The 27,881-nt window shown below is 40.8% G+C and overlaps 1 protein-coding gene across 1 annotated transcript in view; it reads left to right on the top strand.

The window, feature by feature from the left end:
- ptn (pleiotrophin) overlaps positions 1 to 27,046 on the top strand; it is a 44,466-nt gene extending 17,420 nt beyond the window's left edge. Inside the window, exons 2-5 of the mRNA XM_056367615.1 lie at positions 12,626 to 12,720; positions 13,873 to 14,046; positions 17,229 to 17,390; positions 26,121 to 27,046. Coding sequence (XP_056223590.1) covers positions 12,627 to 12,720; positions 13,873 to 14,046; positions 17,229 to 17,390; positions 26,121 to 26,176 — 486 coding nt within the window. The 5' untranslated portion in view covers position 12,626 and the 3' untranslated portion in view covers positions 26,177 to 27,046. The remainder of the gene's footprint in view (positions 1 to 12,625; positions 12,721 to 13,872; positions 14,047 to 17,228; positions 17,391 to 26,120) is intronic.
- The last annotated feature ends 835 nt before the right edge of the window (positions 27,047 to 27,881 follow it).

Here is a 27,881-nt window from a genome sequence, read left to right as displayed (position 1 = left end):
GCTCAGGTTAAGGCTGGGTCATGCCTTCAAATGCATTTTTATTTTTGCATTTATTTCATTTTAGACAAATAGTGACTGCTGTCACCAAATATATATTTGTACCAGTCTTGCTAATGAACACAAACATGCAAATTTGTACCTTAATGTAAGTTTCATAAAGTGGGTGGGTGAAATTATTAAAACTACTTGCAGCATGTTTGTCTACAAAATGTGAACAAAATAATAATAATCTGACATTTTCAGATTCAATTTTGGTTTTCCCTTCATCCCATATGTAGCTTATGAAACAGATGTGGAGCTCCCAACAGCAGATGATCTGAGCCACCCACAGGAGCTCAAACTTCAGCATTTAATGTAAGAAAAAGATGGAAATGGGAGCACAGAAAAACATCAGAAAAGATGAATGTTGGCTCTTAAAGTACATGTTCTCAGTCTGGTCTTAAACCCAGTTCTATTCTCTGCTGTTGAGCACGTTGCTATGTCCATGATGCTGTGTGTAAGAAGCTGGTGTGGGATTACAGGTAACTGCAGGCGTTATCTCTCCACCGGCAGCTGTAGTCGTGTTCCCTCTCAGCTTCGCAGTGTGACGCCTGTTTTAGGGGGAAGTGGGTGGGAAACCTCTGTGGGGAAATGTTGGCGTGTGTGTAGGTGGTAAGATGTAGGTTATCTGAAAGTGGAATCATGGTTAAATCCAGAGGATGAGCAATATCTCCTCTCACTCGTGTGGTATACAATGTGGACGGCTGGATGTGAGGTCCTGCTGTGGAGTATGTAGCGGTGCACCAAGCAGCCTGCTGGCATTATTGTTTAAATTAGCACTACAGAGCCAGCACTGCACAACAGAAGCATGTCGCTTCTTCTACATCTCAGCCACCAGGCGGCTCCAAAATCAGATGATTCCTCTGCTCACTTTTCTTATAATTGAAGTAGTCAAAGAGACACTCATTGATTATGATGAAGTGAGATTTTAGCAAATTTTGGGATTATTACAAATAACAACATTTGTGTCAATATGAAAACTTTCTGACATGGACAGCACAATAACAAATGTTGGAATTCTGACAAATATTAAACTTTTTCTCAGGTCTGTGGACACAATAACACAATTCCTTTTGAAATTACAAAAAAAAATTAGAATTTTGTTCCACATTAGTGAAGTTTTGGATTGATATGTATTTTGAGACTTTTAGTGGCACAAAAACAAATGTTAGATTTATGACAAGTACGACACAAACAAAAATTGCATTGCTGTAACAAATTTGAGATTAAAAGAACATTACAGCATATTTTGGGATTACAAAAACTAATCTTAAGGCAGCCATGACAGATTTTATATGGGCACTGTAACAAATTGACATAGACGTAAGAGTCACGATGTGATATCATTGTTGTAGGTTGGTTGTTACTGACTTATTAACCTTAAAAAACCTTCCTATATGAAGCCTAGTTTTGTTCTGAACTGAATGAAACAGACTGAACTTAGACTGAAACTGAAGCTTTTATGCTGAACTAACTGAAAACAAAGTGAGAAAAAAACTACACATTTCAGTTGTGCTGTCACTTTAACATATAGGGAATAAGTTATGCAGTAATTAATTCATGTCTGTCTTACTGTCTCTGCTTAATTATGTGTGTTTTGGACTCAGTGACTGACATTTGCAGCGTATAAACACCCATCATGTCCGATACTGCAGAGATGATATGTGAACATGGTTTAAATAAACCTGTAGACGATGTTGAACTTAATAAATCAAAATGTTCTTCATATATAGCATTTTTACTGTATTATTCATGGGTGAGTCATGACTGGCAGGCGTATCTGCTACAGCATTATTTATCGTAATCCACGGTACATTAAAGGCTGAGGACGGCATGTGATTTCCCAGGCTCTTTAATAAGCTGTCACTGCCTTTCCCACTCCAAGTCTGAAATTCCACAGCCTGTTTACAAGCGAAATTAAATACACAGACATACGCAGAGACATTGCATTGCTCAAGTGGACAGAAATACAAATTCTTTGTACATCTCTCTTTTGAATAAGAAGTGAAGAAAGGAACAGATAGAGGAGAGTGAGAGAGAGACAGACAGAGAGAGAGAGAGAGAGAGAGAGAGAGAAAGAGAGAGAGAGAGGCAGACAGTGTGGAAAAGAGAGAAAAGGAGGACGGCTTAATCAAAAGGTGGAAAAAAAAAAAACTGCCCACGCTGTGTGCAAAGGCTTTCTCATCCAGCACACTTTAATGAACAAGTGGCTCAAGGTACTTTCAGTGAGTTCCTGCAAGGAACACACACACACACACACACTTACACACATACATTCAGATAAACGTTGCCTATTCAATTAGACAGACACCTCTAAATTGGCGCCTTTGGTAGAGTGGGCAAGAGAGAGAGAGAGAGAGAGAGAGAGAAAGAAAGAAAATCTGGAGAGGAGAGACGGAGGTGGCGAGTGCTGATGCTAACAGCATGGGGCTTGAGGGACGGAGCTCAGTTTCTGGGCTGTCAGCAGCTGCCAGGGGGATCAGGTCTGCACAGGTCCACTAGCCAGACAGCCAGGATTTGAAAGGGAACAAGCCCGGCTATTTCTAGCAATCAAAAGGCACCCAAACGGAGAGAGAAAAAGCACGAGGACAAGGAGTGGTGATAAGAAGTCCCCTGCAGCCAGGCTGTACACAGGTGATTCAGCTGTAGCTTTCTTCACTGAGAGGAATGTAGATTAATGGGCAGAAGGAAAAGAGGTGACGGTGTGAATGTAGCCACAGTCATATCAGCGTGATCTGAAAATGATCAAGATCTGCTGACCCGAAATATTCACACTGTGTAGCTCTCTTTCAGCATATTCTAGCAACCGGCCTGTGTTTAGCCTGCGATCCTGCAGGAACCACATCCTGCACTTCTGACTACTGCTGCAGTCAAATCTGTTCATTTGGGCAAAAGACACACCCTGTATGTCGAATCTTTTCACTGCAAGGATTCAACCAAAACGTGAAACATTTATGCAACATTGCTTAATTTGGTTTGTTTCAAAACAACCCAAATAATATGAAATTCTGAATAACCAATCAGTTTCTTTTGCAGTTTGTCATTTTAACTACAATCCTTTTGCAAAATAACAAAAATTGTCAAAAATTTTAATACAATTTCTGGAAAAACTGCTATAGATTCGATAAATTTTAAAATGACCACAATTTTTAAAGGACCTATATGTAAGTTTTGCTATTGCTTCATAGCCAGCATTAGCATTAACAACTGTTCACTTACTAGTCTTGCCAAGACCTTCAGCCATTGCCGTGTTCATTCTACCCTTTGAGTGGCGCTACTTCTTCAGGGGAGGCTGGAGGCTACAGTGACTCGGTATCGGAAAGTGACGAGATGGTCTGGCCAGACTGGAGCTAGCTGGTTAGCAGATGGTGCCTGCAGGTCTGAATCAAAAAGGGGGAATCATATATTTTCACTATATTTCCATCCCTAAGTAACACAAATGATAGAATGTATGATCATTTTGGTCATGGGCTTCAAACACTTTATGTAGTAAAACATCATAAGGCAAAAATCTTATCAGACGGGGGGGTCCTTGGTCTTACTTCTGTCGGTTTAGGGGTAGGACTACTGGTATAGAGCACACTGCAATATGATGGTGCAGCTGAAGGCAGATCCACTTGTTAAAACTTCTAAACAAACTTTTTAGAATTCAATAGTGGCAATCTTTCACACTTCAGTGCTATCATCCGCTGCGTCCTTAATTTGAACATTCTTTAACATTCGTTTGAAATGTTTACCCCTTAAGCCAGTGCTAAAAACATGCTGTTTTTTTTTTTTTTTTGCTGTTTTACTAACCTGTCTCCACTGAAGAGAAACCCTTGTTGAAAGTTTAATCCACTTGTATGCCCCCCCCCCCCCTGGCTCTCTCAGTGCAGCCTTTTTTGGTGAAATGTGAAAACATGGCTAAAATATTACAAAGCCGAGATTAAAAAAAAAGAAAAAGAAGATGACGGGAGGAGGGGGGGGGTTGCATTTGCAAAGAGTGTTCCACTCAGCTGTCGTTTGTAGTATTGCAGTTTGCTAATCCTAAGGAAAAGGAGGGTAATTGATAACAACTGGGGTTCATTGTAGCAGTGACAGTATTGGGCCCGTAATATCTTCACATGAATGCTAATAATAAAGAAAAAAGGGAGCACGGAGATGAGTGGGAGGATAAACTACTGAGTGGGTGTTTGGAGGAGTAGATATAATATGATCAGTGTAATGGAGGCATTCATGCATAAATTGAAGTCTTCAATTTCAGAAAGTTCAGCTCCGATGCGCTCGCAGAGCTATTGTTTGTCATCATTATTATTGTGTTTTTATCATTAAACAAGCCCCTCATCCTGCACCGCTGTTCAAACTGAGCTCTGTTTTCAAGACTTGGACTCAAACACAATACACACACACACACACACACACACACACACACACACACACACACTGAGTACCACACATGCTGTTTTTGTTCCGGAGCGTGGCTCCCTGGGGGCTCCTCCAGGGCTGTTCTGAGAGATAGCGGGGACCCTCTCCACATACTCTCTCCCCCACTGTCTGACCTTTACAAAACACAAGTCAGAAAATGTGTGGCATTTTCCTCTAATCATCTGCACCTAAACACATGAGAAATGATGCCGTGCCTCAATTAAGGCATCCCGCCGCCCCATGAGAAATGATTCACTATTCTTCAATAGCGGTCGTTATTTAACCCGGAGGTATTATTGCTCTCAGCAGCACTTTCTCAGCTTTCTCTCATATGATTCACCATATAGTTATCTACAGTATATTCCTGCTGTAACCCTTCACACGACTGATTCCGTAATCCACTGTTTACTTGTGGTTGCATTCTGCAGTTGTACACCTGACTTTACATGCTTTACATGCCTGTCTCTTTCAAAGGGCTTCCTGTGTCCTCTAGTCAATACACTTCTCATTTCGTCTGTGCTGAAATCTTAAAAGCTGCAGCTCAAGGAACACACAGACTGAGAAACTCCTAAATAAATCCTTTCAATATGCCCTGTGTCTACGTGAGGTATTCGCCCCTCTTCTGAATCACAACTACCGAGATGGGAAAGCCACTCAGAAGTAGATTTTTCTGCCCGACTTTTCCCAAGGACATATTGCTGCATTCCCTGTCTGTATCAAATGATAAACAGTGAACTGAACAAAGAAATCTTTCAATAAAATGTCTTCTTCTTTTGTTGAGCGGGAACAGAAATAATCATCCGAGTGAAGACATTTCAGTGTGAGACGCTGTTAAATTCAAATTTTTTTTTAAAATTCTACCTTATTTACCAAGTAGGGATCTTCAATTCTGCAAGGAGAACTGACATCGATCCAACTGAGACATCTTTTATTTTTTTTTGAGGGAGAACTTTCCAAGAAAGCAACATCAGCAGTAACTCGACAAGTAGCAGCAACAACAAACACTGTCCACACCAGAAAACTGAAAAACACTATAAGAAAAGCGGCAAAATCAAACAATGCATGAAAGAAAAATACATACAAAGTCTCAAAGATGACCTGAACTCCAAACTGTAAAGCATTATATCAAAGACTTTCAGTGTTTTAAGTCTTGAATCTGTAATCGCGCCCAGCAGTGATGTCACAGTGTACTGATCACACACACACACACAATGTAACAACTTCACCAATTAGAGGTCAGCAAAGACAGATCTTTAGCTGCTGTTAAAGGTCCCATATTGTATTAAGTGAGATCTCCTTTTTTTCCCGCTATGCCCAAGCCCAGCCCACTTTGCAGGATTTGGTTTCTCTGAGTGTTTACCTGAAATCTGCTATATTTTTATTCAGTCAATCAGAAAATGGTCAGACAGACTAAAGTTGTGGGCGGTAAAACCAAAACACTTTGTGATGCTGAAGGAAACTGCAGTCTGATGATAATTCTCCGCACGTTCGTCACCACGAGTGACCCCGTTCACATTGCACTTAGTCATTTGATCCATTGTTGATATAAAAATATTGATTAGTGCAGCTTTAAAGCTTTAAAGGTTGTTATCTGGCTTACACAGTATATAGGCACTTTTCCAAACTTGGTTCTGCAGATTGCAGAGATTTGAAACCGTTATCTCCAGTTATCTCCAGAAAGGAGGAAAAGTTGCATCCATGCATGAGCTGCCATGTGACGTGGAGCCTACAGTTACAGTAAGATACACATAACAGCTCGTTGCCTGTTTTATGGATATGGTTGTTTGGTAAACACCTGCTCAAGCAGAGATTCACCTACATTCCCAATTATATTGCATGACTTTGTGTTGTTTGGTCCTACCTCTGCTGCGCGTTTCCCCTTGGGCCTGTGCACAAATAACAGTAGAATTCTTACCCTGTGCATAGCAGAGAGACAGATGGTCAGTTCTTTCTTCCCCAGGTCTTTCTTTGTGCTTGGATCAAAGCTATGAATGACCCAAGTAACTTTTTCCACAGGAGACCAGTGTTTATCACTTGGAAGCTACATTTTCCTTCCGATTTGTGTGAAATGTGGCTCCAAAAACTGAAAGTGGCTGTGAAAAGACGGAAAAGCTAGAGGGAGAACTGTGGAAAAAGAGCTTATCGTACAAGATAAAACATGCTTATTGCAGCATGTTTTGCCACAGCTCTCTCTTCTGCACAAAGTACATGAGGAGTTATGTTTTTGTTCTGGTCGGCCTGTTGTTCAGTGTTGTACAGTCAATCAGCCTTACGTCATGGAACATGTTTGGCTGCCATCCCTCTTTTTACTTAGCAGATGAGAAAGGTGGAGTGTGGTGGCTTATTCCTGTTTGACCTGCTGTCAGACTTTGTCCCTTTTTACAGCCTGTATGAATCTGAACAGTACTCGGGTATTGTGAGTCTGGCTCAATGCCGGAAACCTCTAACAGCTTTACCTGCCATTCCACTAATCACTGAAGCTGTAACAAATGAATGGGCTCTTTACGATTCGGTAAGCATGAATATACGCTCAAATGATGACACTCAAAGATGAGAGGCTGAGCCTACAGAGCTCCTTGAGAGGACCTCTAAATGTATTTGAATATTTCTTGTTGAGCACCTTTCAGGCCATAAGAGTGCAGGGCACACAAACATGCTGCGATCATTTAGAAGTAAAACAATATTCATCATTATGCAGCCAAAATATTATGCTGCAGGCGACATAAAGCTGATAAATAATGTTTTTAATTGACAGTTTCAAAAATACCCGGAGTAAACCCAGAGGTGATAAAAGTATTTAAATCAAAATGTGAAACAATTATTAATACTAACAGTCACTAAATGTTGTGTAACTTAACCAAACTGCAGTCTCTCAAAAGTCCACAGGCAGGAATCAGGAATTATAGCCGCAGGCTAACAGGCTAACAAGCTCCAAGTCGACTGTGTGACAATAGCACATGAAAGGCATCTGGTGAGTCCTGAAGTTCTTTTGTGTATTCTGCAGTTTGGCATGAACAGGAAGTGTCAGGAGATGACTAGTCTTGATGAGACCTGGTGTCAGACTCGAGTCTCAAAGGTGTAGTCAAGAATGTATTATTAGAGCTGGATATGGCGCCACCGTTACCCCAGTGGTCACTCGCAGTACTGCAGCAAAAATATCTCCTATGTTCCACAAAGTATTTTCCCCATAGACCATCATTATAAAAGAGACATCTGTAAAACTGTTGATAGGATTCCTCAAATTGTAAACAAGGTCATTTCTAAATTTAAAGGACCAGTGCGCAGGATTTAGGGAGATCTACTGGCAGAACTGGAATATAGTCTAATATTCATGACAATGTTTTCATTAGTATACAATCACCTGAATGAGCTCCTCAAATCTACACAAGGAGCAGGTCCTCGTCCACGAAGTCCACCATGTTTCTATAGTAGCCCAGGATGGACAAACTAAACACTGGCTCTAGAGAAGGCCAAGTAGGGTTCTCCTACATGTTTGGAAAGGGAGGGTTGAGGATTTGATATTATTATGATATTTAATCTAAAAATACCCCCAAAAGTTTTTTTCTGAAACTAGATATTTTTATTTGTGAATTTTAAATAATGTTTGGCTAAAAGTGTGTTTTAATGCACTGCATGACTCAAGTCAAATACCCATTTAGACTTAAATAAATCTTCCTATGTAAAACAATTTTTTTATTTATTGTTTTGAAAGAGAAAGGATTATACCTCCCATTGGCATAACTTTAAATATTGCATGATGGAGTCAGAGAGAGCTGGGAAAGCTTTGCCTTTGGAAACCACATTCTTTGATTTGTTACCTCCAGGGGCAAAGAGTTATTAAAAAACATGTATAATTCATATGCAGCTAAGTGGTATTGAAAGCATACATGTGTCTTATAATAATATTTGTGTTCATCATTAGCACGCCACAGGGGGGCTGTTGCTCAACTACACGCTCCCCATATGTATTTAGTTAAGTTCTCTGATTAAGAATGGGATTTTGAGAGGTTAATTTGAACTTTAAATTAAAGAACCCAAATCCATTCTTCACTGAACAACAATGTTGGAGATCTTTTTTCCACTCAGCCCAGACAGCGATTAACCCGAACGATTCCCCTCCTCTTGGATCTTATAATTGATTCATTAAACTGGTTTCTCCTCTATACCTGCACCGTCGCCTCCATCGCCTCCTGCCTTTGTATATCAGACGTAAGCAAGAGGATCTGATAGTATAAATAGATTCTCCTTTATGTACTCGGCAGGGATAACGTCAGTCCTAATGAGACAGAGGAGAGAGATGGAGAGTGTTTTGCATCTGGTGTTTGTCTGTGCTCCAGAGTGGCGGAGTATTTTGTGTATATGTGTGTGTTTGCCGAAGCACACAAGGAGTCACTGAAGGTCCATCGATTTGTGGCCAGTATTGGCTTTCCTCCTCCACTCCCCTCACCAGGAACCCACAGCTGTTTGTCTGGATCAATGAGGCAAATGGAGGGTTTGATAGAACTAATTCTCACTGGCTCATGAGCCGCACTGACCACTGGATGCTTCTGAAGTTCAAGTAACCCCCCACGCTGAGAGGTTCGAACACTTTCACTTTCTTCTGTTGCCATCTAAGCTCTGGGTGGGTGGGGGGTGGACTCCATTAGACTTTGACATTTACACTGTAGTCATAACGGTCATGGCTTGGTTAGGTTTGAGCACAATAACTACTTGGTTAGGTTTCAGAAAACATTGTGATGCGACTTACTTCCTCAGCATTAGACGAGCTTTGTTGTCATGGTTACAAGAATAACAGTGTAGTCAACTACGTCGAACAGTCATAGACAATAGAAATAACATAGACTGCTACCATCACAAGGGAATCGAACACTGCTAAAACTACTTGGTTACGTTTAGGAAGAGATCATGATTCGCGTTTAAATAAGTACTTCCTCAACATTAGATGATCTTTGTTGTCATGGTTACAGTATGAACCACTGGTTTCAATGCTTGTGAATTTATGAGGTTCTGTATAAACTGTACACAGGTCTTGAAAACAGATCCTGATCTCAATGAGATCTGTTTAAATAAAGGTTTTAACAATAACAACAACAACAATAATAATAATAATAATAATAATAATAATAATAATAATAATAATAAAAAAACAGCACGTTTCACACACATGTGAATAGAAGGAAAATAGTCTGGCTTGTAAATATATATCAAATCTAACTGGTTCAAAGTGTGACTATAAAGTGTGGGAGACTCAGAAAGTTTTCTAGTTATTTCTTTTTCAACTGATGTGTATCCCTGAATTTGTTATGTCCCAGGTTATCAGTTGACCTGCAATTTGAACAGTGGCCACCCAGAGCCTACAGCTCTTCTTTGCTGTTTGTTGTGCTCGAAAAACCACTGAACCTTTCTAAAAAATTCACAAACGTATACTCTTGGTCTACAACTTCCCGGGCATTAAATGACTTTCTTTTATTTGAAGAGCCTCACTTCAGGTATGGCAATATCCTGCACCAAATATCTCCCTCAGAATCTGGGGACAGGTTGAGCGGTGATTGATGACTTTTTTCCCACCTGTGTCCGGTGACTTGGGTATCAGCTTTAGCACAACATTGAAATATGTCTGAGAATTTTACAAAATGCATCAGTATCTCACTTGAAAAAACAAAAAAAAAACACATCTGCAAGACACAGCACTGCTTCTAGGTGATGAGGAATTGTATTGAAACCCCTTTTTCCTTCAGTCAAATTAAAGGGAGTGTGAGTCATGATAGTAAAGAGGCTGATTCGTGGTCTGGTTGCCAGGGGGGCTGAGACCTGTAGCGTGGAGCTGTAGGTGAATCCGACTGTGAGAACATTTGTGGTAAAAGCACAAGTGGATGTCCTTTAAGTTGGCAATCCCCCTGCGCCTCTTATCAAAGTGTTGCACAGGCGGCACACACGCCTGCTTGAATGATAGTCTAATGCTCCGACCCACTCAGTCATCCACTGTAGGCGCTGTCATGCTCCGGAAATGGGAGCTACATGGACTTCCATTTAATTTATTGACCTCGAGGGAAGAGGGGGAGAAACCTGTCGTCTGGCATGGCTACAGAGGAAATGGTTAATGCGGTTTAATTCCAAGTCTTATTTCTTTCTTTAAACTACTGTATGGAGTGCTCATTCAAAGTCATCAATGCCCGTCTCCTTTGATGCCTGCACAGCACCAAGAGCCCATCACTCTGGAAAAGACTTTCTTATCTTTACAAAGGCCACAATTCCTTTTTCTTGGAAAATGATCCTTATCGTGACGCTTTCATTGGGTCTTCTCTCTGAAACTCTTAGAACTCATTGTATGCACTTCTTACAGGTCGGATTCAATGATTTTTAAAAAATTTTATGTTTTTTTTATGTTATGGAAGTGAATAGTTTGGAATCTCTTAAAGAGAGTCGACATAAAAACTGGGGGATGGAGTTTGAAGTATTTAATCAAAACAGGGTTTGTCTGCGCTGCCACAGTCAGGAAAGTAAAAAATCAATCATGTAAATCAAATGACTTTTCCTGGCAGACAAAGTACAGGCGCTTCTGTAAGGCTAATTATGAGCTTCAGAAGACATTAAAATCCGAGATAAAATGTACTTCTATAACATCTAACAATTAAATATAAGGTGTGAATACCTGATGTAACTTTAAGAGGCTTTCACTGTCCTCCACACAGACAGATTGAACTTATACAGGGTCTTAAACGGGTGAAGCAAGTTCATCACACAATGGGATGGAGAGCTCAGAGCAAGCTCATGATTAATTAAAAATGACAAATGGATATTATTTTCCTGCCAGGCTCAACCTTTTCACGAGCATTTGAGCATTTTTTTGGCGTCAAACACTTATTGTAGTTGTCTCAGTCTCATTCTGTCTTTCCTCACGGAGAGCGTTGTCTGCTGGAGGATTTCTCACCGAGAAATCTGTCACGGAGGAGTCAGGATAGCCGAAAGGGAGTGGGTTTACTGCCATAATTTCATCCCAGTGCGTTAGGCGGGTTGTGCAGTGACAGTAACGGCTTTCTGCTGATCCAGAACCAGCTGGAGGATCAAATAATGAGGGAAAATCTGATGCACGATATGGGAGAACTGGTTTTGATTTGTAAAACCTTAACCCGGCTAAATTTGGCATCGGAAATGTGAGGTGTTGTGTGCAAATAATGGTCAACAAAGAGAGAGAGAAACCCAAGGACATGTTTATTTTATTATGTTGATATTCTTGTACAGTGGGAATATTATAATAATAGAAGCCACCCCAGCTGCCTTGCTCTTTTCTTGCTTTAAGGCAGCAGGTGCAATCGTTTCCTCAGCAGATTTTGTGCAGTGCAGTTCAGCCTCCAGTGTGTCTTTACTATTGGGTTCTTAAGTTCTTATTTCTTACATCTTATTCCTTAATTTGGGATGCACTCATCCAACTTTTCTCTCCCAATACTTCAACACCGATCAGATACCAGTGATCTCTTTCGCCATAATCTAAAATTAGTATATTCCACTGTTATGGTAAAGGTTGATAGAAGGCCAGGAGTGCTGCACAGTGCTACCAGTGGTCGAACACTCAACAGGGTACCTTTAATAAGACTCTCAGAAAACAATCTAAATTTAGAGGTTCCCAACGTTTTCTTCTTCTTCAAGGACAGTAGCCTTGATAGGCTATGCCTTCTTTTTGGGGCTGTAACACAAGAATTAAAACTCTGTTAAACTCACCTTCTTTATCAGACCACAGGAGGTGGACAAGAGTTTTGACAAATCCAATCTAACTGGTATGGGGACTGTATCTACCCATGACAAGATCTCAGAGATTGACGGCGAATACACCCGTAACTGACAGTGTAGTGGCGCCGCAGACAATCAAAATGTTGATATTGGAGTCCAGCACAGTGGAAATGACACAAGACTAGACATGGAAATTCCCCAGGCTATTTCTCTTTGTCTCATGAGACTTGGAGGCGACTATTGCTTTTTCTCTCCTCGCTCCCTGTTCTATCAAACAGCCGAATGTGTCAAGTTCTGGTTCTAGATTTTCTTTAGTGAGTGCTCAAAAGTTATGAGTTCTCAAAGTACTTTTGAAATGTAAGAAATTATTAATTGACAGTGAAGTAGACAAGTCAGGCTGTTCACTTGCACTGAGCAAGACACACTGATGAAGAAAGCTCTGTCTCTCTTTCAGAATGAATGGACAGAAGCAGTGGACGAGTGTGGCCGTGATGGCGCTCCTGGTGCTAACGGTGATGGCAGCTGAAGGAGGCAAAGCAGAGAAACAAGGTGAATCTTGCAAACCAACAGTAAATTTGTTTGATGAAGGAAAATCACTGTCATTTTACCTCTTCAACATACATTAAAAAGGTCTTTTCCCCCTGTGGAGTGACACACAGTGCCATCTCTCCCTACAGGCTGCACCGTTAACAGCGTCTCTTTTAACAACTTATTTAACTCAACACAACTTTTAAAAAATATATGAAAGTAATAAAGCAAAAAAAAAAAATGCCTGTGGGCTAAAAGTAATTTGTGTCCTTTGAGACTTTACGAGAAACAAATAGTAATATCTTGCAAAAAAAAAGGAAAAATAAGTCAGATAAATCCCTCTTGGGTAAAGAAAACAACATTTAGCCTAATTTAAATTCAAGGGAAAAAGTTCATTTGCATTGGAAATTAGTGCAAGCACCTAAGCCCATTACAACTGCCTTGAAATAATATGAAAGTCCAAAGTAAGTACTTTTATAGACATTGCATATGATGTAGCACTTTTCATTTCTTGTTTTAATAAAAACTAAAATTGGCTGAAGATGTCACACTTGTGTGTCGAAAATGAAAACCTCACACACCTGACCTGGACTTGACTGAGACTGTCCCTGAGTACAAAGCAGGTTGTTATGACCCATAGTTACGTTTTGTTGCTAGGCGACATCTAGTGGCCATAGTAACGTAGAATGAAGAAGGACGATGTCCGCGTTAGGAGGAGGTTGGGGTGGATAGATGGGTCAACAAAACAAAGGAAGGAATATGACACAGGAGAGAGGCGTTTGGATCCCATGTGAAAGTATCGGTTTATGTTGGGTATTATCGTAACCATGACAACAAAGACTGTCTTAATGTTGAGGAAGTACTTATTTTAACCAAAACCACAATCTTTTCCTAAACCTAACCAAACCATGAATGTTATTATAGTAACCATGGTGACGAGGGTCCGGTGCGCCTTCTTCCACAGGGGCGCTGTTTCAGGAGACAGTCCTACGAGTCGTATCAGAGGATGATAAACACAACATATGGTTGCTCAGGTGGGAGGACTTGTTGAGTTGACCGGTGTGAGACTTGACCCAAAACTCCTTACAGACCTGTCCAGACCCTTGAAAGGAAAAAACAAAAAAAACGTCTTACCCGTTTGCCAGGTGTTAAAGTGTGTGTTTGGTTGTACAGGAAAGAAGGAGCGCAAGTCGGACTGCGGGGAGTGGCAGTGGAGCGTATGTGTAGCCAATGAAGGGGACTGTGGACTCGGCACCAGGGAGGGAACGCGCACCGGCACTGACTGCAAGCAGACCATCAAGACCCAACGCTGCAAGATCCCCTGCAACTGGAAGAAGAAGTTCGGAGGTGAGGGAGGAATGTTCAGGCTGGAATTTACCAGATATTTCTTAGTACATGACCAATCGAAAAGGTCTACTTTCATGTAGTATTTATATAATCCACATCGACTAAAAGAGCAAGAGAACTGCCCCCCTTTCTGTCATCTGCACGGCTCCCATCCATCTCAGCCCACACCTCCACATGATGTATGGTAGCTTGTCATTCACACAAACAAAGCTCCCATTTTCATAATGGGAATCTGAAAGCTTGCTAATTAGAGGTACAACAGAAATGTCTTACATTGTCATTGAGAACACAGGAATTATGCTTTGTCATTTGCTTTTTTGGGGGGGGGGCTTGACTGTGGGCAGCCTTCACAGTCGAAACGTCTTGCATTGACAAGCCTGAGGGACTTTTGTTCCCCCCAGTAAGGCCTGTCAGGCACAGAGCCTGCTGCTCTGCAATGAGCCTGTCACGAGTGATGAACTCACGGCAGGAAATAATGGTCCCGCTAACTGGCTATATAGATTATAGCAGCAAAAGTTTGGGAGAAGAGGAAATAAGTTACATTCCTGTGGTCTTAAAACTGTGGAAAGTTACTTGAGGAAAGAAAAGAAAATGGCAAAAGATGAAGATCACTGCAAACACAGAGTCAGTGTCTTTTATTTTGGAATTCTTCCAATTAAAGATAAATGACTACTGTAACATTTGATTACTCACACTCAACAAAATGCATTAGAATTAGTGTGAAAAGACCCTGAAATTTAACCCTATCAGCTAAACCTGGATTCAGAAATGATGCTCAGTAAAAATGTCTATCATTGATGTAAAGACTATTTTGTGAGTAGATTTGAAGGCTAAGTATCAGTAGGTAGCATATTGCACTATGGAACAACATCATGTGGCTTTAGGTACTATTGCGAGGAGTGTGAAGAACTTGGAATAAACTTGAGTTTTCTCTGAGTGCAGTTCTGAGATCTGGAGCCAGAAAGATTTGCCATCCCATTTGGCAAAACTGTTACATCTTATTAAAATATTAAACCCCAAATGATTCTGAAAAACTAAACAAGTGAAAACTAGGTTAACAGTGGTTTAAGTTTGCAGCACATGGCCCAAATTGTTTTTTTTAATTTTTTTTATGCAATGCGTAAGTACTACACAACAATGCAGAGTGAGACATGGAGTGTAAATGTTGTGCTTAAAATAGGAAGGTGATGATGGTGATGTAGAGTTAGGGTTTCCAGCAGCATGACCCAGAAAAGAGGAATACTCTGTGGGGCAGGTTAGATGGGTAAGAAATGCAACAACTAATGTGTTTCTATACAATAAACCACAGAAATAATCATATGGAGCGCTAGAGACACAAAGGCGTAAAGCAAGGGAATGTTTTAATATTACGCGGCTTACCATACATAGGTAAAAACCCAGCTGATACTGACCAACTGACAGCTACTCACAATAGACCTTTTCTTTTTTTTTTCCTTTTCTTTTGCCAGGGGAACCAGTGGAGAACCTGAGTGATGATGTTTTATTCACAAAAAAATGATAGATGTAGACATGTGACACATCCACAATCCATCTGACCCCTATTTCACCCTCATTCAGTCTTATGGATGACAATCCATAAGAAATTTTCAGCTTTAACCCCATCCTCCTCGAAGGCCTTAAAGGAGCTACCTGCCAGTTATCAGCTATTACTACATGGCTAACGTTAGCATTAACAGCTGTTTACTTACCGGTCTTGCCAAGAGCTTCAGCCATCATTGTGTTTATAATACAAGAGATTATAATTCGCCCTCTGAGCAGCACTACCTCTTCAGGGCAGACTGGACGCTACAGTGACTCGGTATCGGAAAGTGACGAGATGTCGGCGCTAGCTAGTTAACACGCTAACTTCAGAAGAAGAAAAGTAGTAATAGCATTGTTTGAAGTTTGATGCTGAACTGAAAACGTTTCTTCTAGAGTGGGAAGTAAATAGCTGTTAATGCTAATGTTAGCAATAGCAAAAATCTTGAACAACTTCTTGAAGGCACTTCAAGGATCTTGTGATTGATCAGATGTTTTTCCAAACATAAAGACATCAGACACATGGGAATCTGCTTGGGTGTAGGGTCGCTGATGAGTGGGTGTGTTCACACTTGTACAAGCATTTCTTTTACCTACTTGTATGTGACACCTTAAAGAGGACATGGGCAGCCTGCCAAATCCCCAGGAGCCAGCAAGGAAGCTCTCTCTCAGAGACAAATTATAGGAATGGAGGCGTAGGGGTTTGAAAGTTGGATGCTGAGGACTCCCTGTGGGATTCCTGCAACAATGGCCCTGTCACTCCCTCTCACCGCTCTCCGTCCCTCCTCTCCTCAACCCTTCCTCCCACCTCTTCTCTCCTCTGATGAGTACCCTAGGATCTCAGAGGCAGTGACAATGGGGTCCAATGCTTTTCATGTGAGAGGAAGCTGACGAATGAGTGTCACAGCCTCCAGGGAGCACGGCTGGAGTGGCAACAAAATAATGGGAGGGAGATATGAGAGACACGGACATACAGCACACAAACACACACTTGCGCACACGCACATGCTTTTTCAAAACAGATTTCTATAACATACTATACATCAGCCACTGTAGCTATTTTCCAGAGCAATCTTGCATCCTCAGGGGTTGAGTTTAAGGTGAATTTAATATCAAATGAAAGCACATGTGAAATTTATTTGAGTTGCTGCGGAAAGTGCTTTCACGACTCTGCTCCTAAGATTGTATCTGTCTGTTATTTCCAGGCTGAGCAGCAGCTGGGCAATTTTTGATTACATTCATCTGTTAGCAGGTTTCATCATATAGGAAATATAAGATCAAAACAATGAATTGCCATCTGTTCCCGTAGGCGAAAAGCCATAAAGCTCGTGACGAGGCTTTAGCAGAACTCAATTTGTTGATCTTGGACACTTTCTATTGATAGGAAGGAGATAATAGCCAAGTAAATTATAACCGCTCATCAAACAGCCATTCAGAGTGTATGACTCACAACTCCTCAGGCTCAAGGGACTTGTTCCACTGACTGATTGCATTTGACTGCTCTTTTAAAAACAAATACAGAAGCTGTCGTGTGTCATTTTACAGGTGTTCTGCTTGATCGCCCATTTTACCATGCCTCCTTCGTGCCTACTTCACCAAACAAAAGCAACTAATGAAGTATCTGATTCCCTTGTGCGCTGCAGGGGAATGCAAGTACGACTTCGAGGCGTGGGGGGAGTGCGATCTGGCGACGGGCAAGAAGAACAGGACGGGCGTGCTGAAGCGAGCGCTCATGGACGCGACCTGCGCCGCCACCGTCACAGCCACCAAGCCTTGTGGGAAAATCCCCAAGACCAAGCTGCAAGGTAAGCTGAGCGGGATAAATCATCACCAGATAAAGTGTAACTCTCGCCGGACATGTTGAGCCTGTCAGCAGCAGCGAGGTACACTGGGAGTCTTGTTGATGAATCACCATGTCTTTAAAAAATGTGGCAGGAGGTTCTCTGCACTGAATCAAAAGGATGATATTTTACTGCTCAGAGGCAAAATTTTAAACAGATACTGGCACTGCTGTCCTCAGACTGCTAAACAGCAGTGGCCAAGTTACTTAAATTAGTCTGCTAATTATAGCTACATTGCTCACTGAAAAAGTAATTACATAAAATCCACACCCACACATTGCATATTCTGTATTTAACACACACACATAGAAATGGAAAATGAGACACATGGTTTAAATAAGCAGCCAGCCTCTGTTTTGGAGGCAGCCACATTATGAAATTTCCTGCCACGAAGGGTCTCTCAATCAAAACAATACCAGTAGACAAGAGTTTGGTCACATCATGAAGTAGCGTGGGATCACTGCAATGAGCTACTCCCAGTTTGGTTTCCTTCAGTGTCAATTCAGGAGGTTTTTACCAAGAGCGGAATTATCCACATATCCTCTCCAAAACAAACGGACCAGGTGATTTAATCTACTAAAATACTGAGTAAAGTACTGTCAAGTTAAAAATCAGTGTTTCTCTGATGCTGTTTGGAGGACTCAAGAAGTGTCAGAGGGGCTGGGAGCCGAGCTGCTGCCGATGTTTGCTCAGCTTGTTTCTCTGATAATTGAAGTCCCAGTGGTGCGATGACTAAAATCCTTCATTCGGTCAAAAAAAGCCGACCCCCAAACCATCAAAGCAACAGAGCAAAACTTATTCAATTAATGTAATCACTGAACAGTGTATAAGGGATTACACTTTGAAATTCAGACTGAAAAAGTAATCAAGTAATTAGCGTAATGCGTTTCTGACTCGTTTAGCCAGTGCGTTTGGAGAACTGTCATGTTTCCTTTGTGTGGCCTGAGGGAGAGGCTTTCTTCTGCCAAACACATTGGCACAGTAACATTTATTAAAGAAATCAAGCACACCATCCTGAACTACTGTTGCTGTTGTTCTGAACACTCAATAAAATTTTAATGAAATCAAATTCACTCAGGAGAAGCCAGAGTATTTTACAACCCAAAGTTGAAGTTCAATCCAACAGAAAGAAGTTAGAGTCGTGCACGGCCCTGGTAATGTAAGTTACACAGATTTTTGGAGTGGTTTGAAAGCTGGAAACATTTGTATTTACACTCACATGACATTAGATTGGTTTGGATCAAAAGCAGAAACAAACTGGTGATTTGAGAGAGGAATATTTTCCAGCAAATTATTGCAAACAGTTTCCTGGAAGGTTGGATTAGTTGGTTTGTTTAATTCATTCTAGCTGAAGGGATGTTTTTCTCAAGCTGAACTGCTGATCTTCCCCCTGACAACCTTGTATATCTTGTGTCAGTTTGTTTGTTTCTTTTTTTAAACACAGGCACAAAAAAAAAAAACAGAAATAACAATCTGAGTTTCATTTTAATTAGGACAAATTACCATCTGTGTATATATATAGATGATGAACAGTGGGGTCCAAAAATCTGAGACCACGTTCCCGTTCGTTTGTATATGAGAGCGAACTTCTATCTTCTTTGTGATAATTGCTGTGTAAGTTCAGTAAATTTTTTATCTACATCTCAGACTGATTGCATCTTCGCTAAATCCAACAAACCCTCGCAAATGATTTAATCTCAGACAGTGCCGGCTGCGATTCACATTCATATTCAACCCACCATCAGCGGGATGGAAATCCACCTACTTAAGTGCCAAGCTGAAGTGGTGAGTGACAGTGTTAAAGCAGGGGTGAATAGGTTAACTCACTATTCAGCTGTAATTACATGCTTTTACCTCTCCTCAGTCATGTCGAAGTCACCGAAGTCAGGGTTTTTACTCTTTTTTTTTTTTCCTCCTTCATCCCACGTTCCGCCGGAAATGGGAAGTCATCAAAAAAACCTGGGTTGATGCAAGATTTGAACTAATGGGGGAATATTAAACAACCATGTGGACGCATGTAGAATATATAATCACCGTCTGGTTGGAGAGACTGGTGTCAAAAGTGCTGAGGAGAAAGCACTCCATTCACTCCAAGTGAGTCAATGCCCTTTGTTAATTTTGCAAACAAGGATGTAATAGACCCACTGTGAATGTCCCATTGTCCAAACAGGATTATAATGAGTGCAGAAATGCTGCCAATGGTCATAAACTGCGCCCTTATCACGCTCAGCAGATGACATGTGTGCACACATGGAGTTTGCTTAACCTTACTGTCACCTCACCAAACAACCGCAGTCGGACAAGGCTCCAAATTATACAGATAAGGTGGTGTAAACACCTCTGAGACAGGGCATCTGCAGCTGCAGCGCTGCCAGCTGTGACATGTCTGTCTGCTCTGCTGTTCGTCTCAAGATTTTACTTTCCAGAAAGAGGAGCCTGTAAAGTTTTCACACGTCTTTAATGCACTCTGACCGGTTTGAGTATATAAGCATATAGAATATTTATGTGTATGTTATTTTAATAAACTTGAATTAAGTATATATTGTTGGCATATATGGTTGCAACATCTTATATCATATATACAACATTTTTTAAAGGTATGTACATATAAAAACTATGGGCATTTTATATATGCTATAAAGTTATATTTTCATATATCCAGAGGGTGTATATATATGATAATAATATATCCCCTTATAGGTGAGCTCTATGGCAACATCACTCATTGATTTATACTGTTCAGAACTTGTGGGGGGTGTCACCTATCCCATAATGCAGTGGGTGAGAACTGTAGACAGGTTTCCAATATAATCACACTCACATTCACACCTACAGCAAATGTACTCAACATTGTTTTATTGTGAATATAAAGTATTTTAAACTGATCAATTAAAGTATCAGACTCTTTCAGTTACGACATAGAAATCGAGGGATATCCTAAAAGGAGAGATACATGTAACACATGATTACTCTGCTTTGCCAATTTATCTTTCATTATGCAGGTACATGTGCACAGTATCGATGTAGATCGTGAAGATTTCATGTTAGAAAATGTAAATAGAAATTCAAGTAAAGCGTGCAGGTGAGAACGTGTGCGGTTCACAGGCGTGTGTGCAGTGCTGCGTACCTGTGCGCATCAATCCTAATGAAGGCCCGATGCAGGGATGCCGAGTGACAGGCTAAGAGGTGTTAGAGCTGAGGGCGAGAGAGAAGCAGAGCGAGGATGACAGTGGCTGAGATGAAGGGAGGCAGTTGGGAAGAGAGACCCGCTATCTGAGCGAGGTGTGATTTCCCATGTCTGCCGGTCGGAAGATAAGCCGTGGGAAGCAGAGGGGGTTACTGGTAAAGAAAGACGGGGTGCTGCGCACAATGAGGTGTGTAGGGGGGGTGGGTGGGTTGTGTATGCTTTTCTGTGTGTTTCAGGGGATGGCAGAGATACAGTCCGCAGCAGCGGGATCAGAGGGCTTAAGAAAAGAAAACAGAAATGTTTGGCTTCAGAGTGACTGAGATGGAGAGAGAAGAGGCGATCTAACCCCAGGCTGGGAGCAGAGATCTGCCCGGCCAAATCTGCAATTCTGAACAGCCACCTTGGGTTTGGGAGATAGGTTTCCCCTGACTGCAGCAGGTTCCTGTGATGGAGGTAGCATCTGTCATTTGCAGATTCTGGAGGAGACAATGCTAAGAGGCACCTGGGGAGCGATGTGAGATGCAGAGTTGCGTGTCTTCGCCTGTCTAGAACAGGTGAAACACAGACCCTGCGGAGCGGGAGAGAGAACAAAGAGTGACAGAAATGAAACATTATGAATGCCTGTAGAAACCTCAAGGTCCCCGCCTTCTCTTTCAGGAGAACAGGGGCGAGCGGCGCACGGGTTTGTTTGGACGCCAGAGTTGATTTCAGGTGAAACAAAAAGCTTTGTCCGGATAAATTTGGCATCTTTGAAATTGTTTTTGAGCGAATTTGTATTTGTCATTCTTCCTGGACAGACAGGTGGTCTTCTGATTTTTAAATCAAACACATGCCTTCACATTACCCTTGTTACACTGAGTATTTGTGCCCTACAAAAGCAGAGAACCACGACTGCAGTGAATATAAAGTTAAGTAAAGTTTTTAGGCAGATTTTCTACATTCTGACAGATCATCAGTCACTATGAGATGATGACCTCCTTGAGATTGTCTTTGGATCTTAAGGCAAGGTGCAGGGAACATACAAAACTTTGTCAATTTGAACTGATGAATTTGTTTAATGAATTAATCTAGAATTCAAATGAACACATCTCTCTTGCTTTAGCGGTCTGACTGTCTCAGGACAGAGGCTGTGGGATTGTAAAGCCTGTTGATACAAATGTGTAATTTTAGGATATATAAATAAAATTAACATGGTGGCACAGTGGTGCAGTGGTTAATACTGTCACCTTACAGCAAGAGGGTTCTGGGTTCTGGGACAGAGACTTTCTGTGTGGACTTTGCATGTTGTCCACATGCTTGTGTGGGTTTCCTCCGGGTGCTCCAGCTTCCTCCCACAGTCCACAGTCCACAGTCCACGGACTCTGAATTGCCCGTAGATGTGAATGTGATAGACTGGCAACCTGTGTCCAGGGTATACCCCGCCCTTGGCTTTAGTTTACACATTTTCAAATACGATATGTGTGGGGCATAAATGTCTTAATTAGTGATGGCGGTCGAGAAACAACAGGAAATGAGCTGAGGAAGAGATGGGGAACAACGTGCAGCAAAAGCAGGATGTTACAGTTTGTGGTCAGTGGCTTAAAAAGGTCGCCTGGAAAACACACACGCCTGCACACATTTCTATGGCATATTTTTGTATATGGTAAAATAAATGCATTGCTTTTTGCTTATTTAAAAAGTATGTAAGTCTTATGGGTAAAAAACTTCAAGTATCCAAGGTAAAAGTGCTCATTATGCTGATTTAAATCAATAGTACTGCACCATTTTATTATGCGATTTAATGTTTTATATGTAAATCTACACTTTAAACTGAATTTATGACGTTACTTTGCAGATTAAGATACACATAAAGTAGTACGCAAAAGAAATGTTATGAAGTAAAAATATAAAAGTAACATTAAATTAATATTATACTTATATACACACACACACACTTGGGTAAATTAACTGGGTTACATTGTAGCACTTTATGAAATGTCAGAGTCACATTCGGCTCTTAACTCCCATTTTGAGCAAATTCGTAATTCGGCTCAGCGCAGACGGGAGCAGTCTAATTCTGAGTGTGTGTCAGACGCAGAGAGGGGGAGTGAGCAGTGTCATGTAATGTGCAAATGCAGCAGAAAGCACTCCAGGCTGGTTTGAGAGTCCCCATCTCATACACGAAGCAGATAGAACAGACAGCGAGAGCGGATCCTTTTTTCCTCCGTCTTCCCTCCCCAGGGAGAAGGAAAAACGCTGACAAAAAAACAAAAAAAACTAAATATGACACTGGGAGAAAGAAAAAAAAAAAAGCGAGAGAAAAACAGTAAAACAAATGAAAACAAGCAAACAAATGGGATGGAAGAGCAATTTCTGTATTTGCATGGGTGAGAGCGCTTTGCATGTCAAAATCTTAATGCCCGCGGAAAGTTTGCGAGTGAGGTGACAAGAACAGATTTCTAAGATTTCCTCATAGCGCACAGTCAGAATGTTAAAAGGCTGAAACTCAATTGAAATCTCATTGACTAAGCATACCTTGTCGCGCCTCTGAACTGCTTGCCGGCATGTCATTAGAGGATTTGCGAGTTGTGGAGGTGTCCTTTCAAGATAATCCATTCATGAGAATTTATTCAAGGTTTAAGCATTGACACTCTTGTATTATCAAACTATATCTCTTTAAAAAAGTACACTGAGATCTTGTTCTCCATATATTACTGTCCTTTCATTTGATCTTCATTATGTTAAATCAAATCTGCTCATTTTATTTGACTACCACTACGAGTCTGACCTCTGCAACATCACCACTGTGAAAGTATATGGGGTTCAGCTGTGAAGCTAAACAACAGTGATGTGAGAGGATCTAAATTTAGTATTAAGTGCAGAAGGAACTTGCTTTGGATCATGTACATGGTCTAAATAAAAAAAAAAGAGGGTGTGGATTAGCCGGGCTGAAATCTCTGTTCAACATGGCATAAACTGAAAAGCTTGCGAGAGAACAGCACTTACAGTCAGGGATTAGTAGCATCTAAGAAACACAAATAAACACATATATTTTGTGAAATACACTAAGTGCAGAAAATATGAGCTTCCTTCTACTCACTAACACTGAACGGATTTATTATTTGGAATACAACTGTTCACCCAATTATGTAATATTTAATTGATAATATATTATTGAATAATAAATAATAAGCCCATGGTGTGTCATGGAAAACCTGACCCTTTATATCTGAAACTCATGTGGCCATGTGAGATGAGGGTTCCCTACAATAAGCACAAAACAGACACATGCACACAGATACAGCGTGATGCAATCCTGAGGCCTGTTGTCATGCCGTGCATCTGGCCGCATGATGTACACATTTACCTGTGTAGTCATCATACACGTCACCCACTGAGCATGTTTGGGGGTGCCCTGGATCTGCGTGTTCGACAACATGTTCCGCATCCTGCCGATATCCAGCAACTTCGCACAGCCAATTGAAGAGGAGTGGTGCACAACTCCACGGGTCACAGTCAACGTCCTGATCAACTCTGTACAAAGGAGATGTGTCGCTGTGAATGAGGCAAATGGTGGTCGCACCAGATACTGACTTGTTTTCTGATCCACAGCTACCCCCCCCCAAAAAATGCACATCTGAAATCTGTACTTCAGTACCTGAGAAATGTCCCTTTTTTCAAAATAAAACTGCACATTTTAAAGTGGGCTTTTATTGTGACCAGCCAGAGGCACACCTGTGCAGTGATCATGCTGTGTAATCAGCATCTTGATATGCCACACCTGTCAGGTGCTCACCAACACAGATTTAAACACGTTTGTGAAGAATATTTGAGGGAAAGAAGCATTTTGTGTGTTCAGAAAAAATCTTAGAATTTTAATTTCAACTCATGAAAAATGGAAGCAAGAGAAAAAGTGTTATATTTTTGTGCAGTGTACACACACACACACACACACACACACACACACACACACACACACACAACAAACCAAAAAATAGTGGCACTTAGTCATTAGCGGCCAATGTCTTTGAGACCAACTGTACCAGACTTTAACAGAGGTGATCACAAACAGCAGATGTCAACATAAAATTACAAATAACTGGAAACACCAACAAAAATATAAATACAATATATTTTTACTCCAAATTTGAAATTTAAAACACTGAGGTTTTCAGGGAGACGATGAATGTTGGAGGCAATGTGGTTAAACCAATGGCAAACTTCTAAATCCATTTATATTGGCACGAGCTTGCCAAAGAAATTAGGAAATAAGGAAGAAACAGAAGTAGGTTGCTCTTTTCTTACATTATACTTCCAGGCAAACTCTGGCTCTGGATGAATAGCTTTACACAGTACTGTTGGTCACAAGCAAGAGAGCCATCACAGGGAAGTGGCTGAAGGCAAATCCATTCTTTTTTCCCCTTCTCTTTATTTTAATCTGAAAAACACCAATAAAAAGAGATTTTCAAAATAAAGTGTCTTAGTATCTCCACCTTCAGACTCCAAAACAGCTTCATTACTTCCTTGTCATAGATTCTACAAGATAATCCAATGTGGTGTTTTGATGATGGTGGTGGTGGAGAGCGCTGTGTAACACCTTGGTGCTAAATCTCCCATAGGTGTTGAATTGGCTGAAGGCCATTATCGATGGGCTGATGAAGCCTTGTTGAAGCACTTAGGCTTTCAAGTCAACTTTGCTCAAAGGGTTCACTTGGGTAACATAAAAATAGCACTTTAGGCTACACGTTGTCTCCGCAAGCTCTTTAACTTAGCCGTGACCATTTCAAATTCAAAATGGAGACAAGAAGAGACAATGCAGACATCTCAACACAAAGCTACATATCGCTAATTTTCATACTTCAGTTAGCTTGCATTTGCTAGGTCGGACTCCACTCTTTTATTCTGGCTTTTCCTTTTATTTGTAGGTGTGTGTTCAGAGAATGACACACACACACACACACACACACACACACACACGTGCAGATACACACAAACATCCCCGCAGATTGACAGTCTGGCAAACAGCTAGCTAGAGGCTAGCTAGCCAAACCGCTACAGGTCGTGCTCCCTTCCTGTTCACCAGAGCGGAGAGGCCACACACCGGGGGGGGGGGGGGGGCAGTGGACTGTTGCTTCTTGTCATGGCTGCCAGGTACCAATGCACTGTTGCGGGAAGTTGATAAAGCGTTTTTTTTTTTTTTTTTTTTTTTTATAAATGGGGCACACAGCTATACACATACACATACACACACACACACACACACACACACACACACACACTCCAAGCCACCCTATCAATCCCCAGGAGAGAGCGTGACGGCTGGCTGTTTTCAATATCATGGCACTAAAAACCTGCACAAAAAAAAAAACTAATTAAGTTGATTATTAGAATCTGAAGCGGAGCACGGGGGCTCTTCATGGAGACAATGGGATTTGTTTATTGTCAAAGACACGACCTCTAGCAGAGAAATTGCAAAGAAAGTCGACACTGTGGGTTGTAACTCCTTGTTCCTTCTCTGTTCCTTGCAGATGCAAAGAAGCAAAAGAAGGAAGGCAAGAAGCGAGAGCGCGCCCAAATGGACTGATGAGGTTGTTTGTCACGGGGGAGGAAGGAAGAAGAGGGTGGAAAAAAAAAACGTCCACTGCCCTATTTCAACATGGTTCCTCTTTATATGTCCTGTAGATTGACAGTAGGAGCCAATAGAGCTTTGACAAAAAAAACCAACAAAAAACAACAAAAAAAAAAAACACAGTGGAAACTCGACTATTAGTGACGACATGTTTTACTTTTTCTTCTTTCTAGCACCTGATACGAACTTGTATGTTGCGATATAGGAGATGTAATACTCAGCGGTAGGGACAAAATAATGAATATGGAGACTTGTTTACTAGTGTTCTCACCTAATGATGTTGTTTCTAGGATTATTTTCGGAAGTACAAATTGGGTAGGATTTGTTTTACAGTTGCATAGCCTAACTCTAATTTGGAAAAGCCTTTGGACTTAATGAAGCAGTTTGCTCAAAGTGGAGCTCTGAACATCTTCACTTCATTAATTTGAGCAAAAAAAAAAAAAAGAAAGAAAAAAAAAGGAATTTTTCAAGTGGTTCAAGTTAATTGTAACCCTTTCCCTCCTAAAACTGTGGTATAATATTTTTCTTTTATTTCCATTAAGAGCAAACAAAACATGAGCTAGTTCTGTCTGGAGTAGAAGCTCTACATGTGTGCAAACTGTTACTGTTCTTAGTTTGTTTTTCCTCCTGCTGCTCTGTTGTACCTCAGTTTATATACCCACTGATTTTTACCCTCCACCTCCTGCCTGTAAAAAATGAAAGTCCACACTACTGTAGTCCTCAGCTTGGACTTAACATTTCCTGTTACATTTCCAAAAATAAATGAATAAAAATGTAAAAAAATAAAATAAAATAAAATGAAATAAAAAAAAAAAGTAGAAGAGATCTTCACAAAGTGCTTCCTCACTGTCAAAAAAAAACACTATTACACATTTCATATATTTTTTATTTTGAATTTCATTCTGAGAGAATATGGCACAATGTAACCACGTAATGCAGTTTCATTTTACAGCATCATAAGTGCCCGGTGATGGTAACACTCATTGTCCAGAAACAAATAATCAATCAAGAATGCATTAAAAAGGAAAAAAAAAAATCAATACCATTGTTTTACTGTACAGGAAGTATCATAGTGGGGAGAGAGGGGGGGAGGGAAGGGGAGGAGAATAAATGAGGGATTCTTGAGGTGGGGAAGGGAGGGGAGGGGGGAAACATTCAGATAGTAGCTATTGAACACATGTATGTACATTTCAAATGTACTGCATCCTAATTACATATAATGTATTATCATATTAGATATATACAATTCAAACAATAGACTTTTTTTTTTCCTATTGCAAGAGAAGCCACAAGCCACAGTGAGTGAATACACAATGAACATCTACATACAGAAGCAAATGAAAAATGAACACTTGTATGTACATTTAACACTTGCAGCAGGCTACTTTATTTTTTATTTTTTATTTTTTTTGTTTGCTGATTTTGTTCATCGTGACCCTTTAAAGTTCAGATTGGGTCAAAAGAATTCAACCCTCAACACGCTGGTTGCCCCACAAGAGAAAAAAAAAAAAAAAACTTTTTCCCCAGGTTGTTAAAATTGCAAAAGTTACAAAGTGTGTCCAGTGAGATAGGAGCCGACGACCAGCTTCTTCCCGAGGTGAGTGTGAGCCTTAGAAATTTACAGGTGGAATCAAAATGAAGCCCTTGCCTTCTGGGCCTC

This window comes from Seriola aureovittata, chromosome 22 (genome assembly GCF_021018895.1).
Source record: "Seriola aureovittata isolate HTS-2021-v1 ecotype China chromosome 22, ASM2101889v1, whole genome shotgun sequence".
NCBI lineage: Eukaryota > Metazoa > Chordata > Actinopteri > Carangiformes > Carangidae > Seriola > Seriola aureovittata.
Note: the sequence above shows the minus strand (reverse complement) of the source record. Positions and strands in the feature narration are given on the sequence as shown.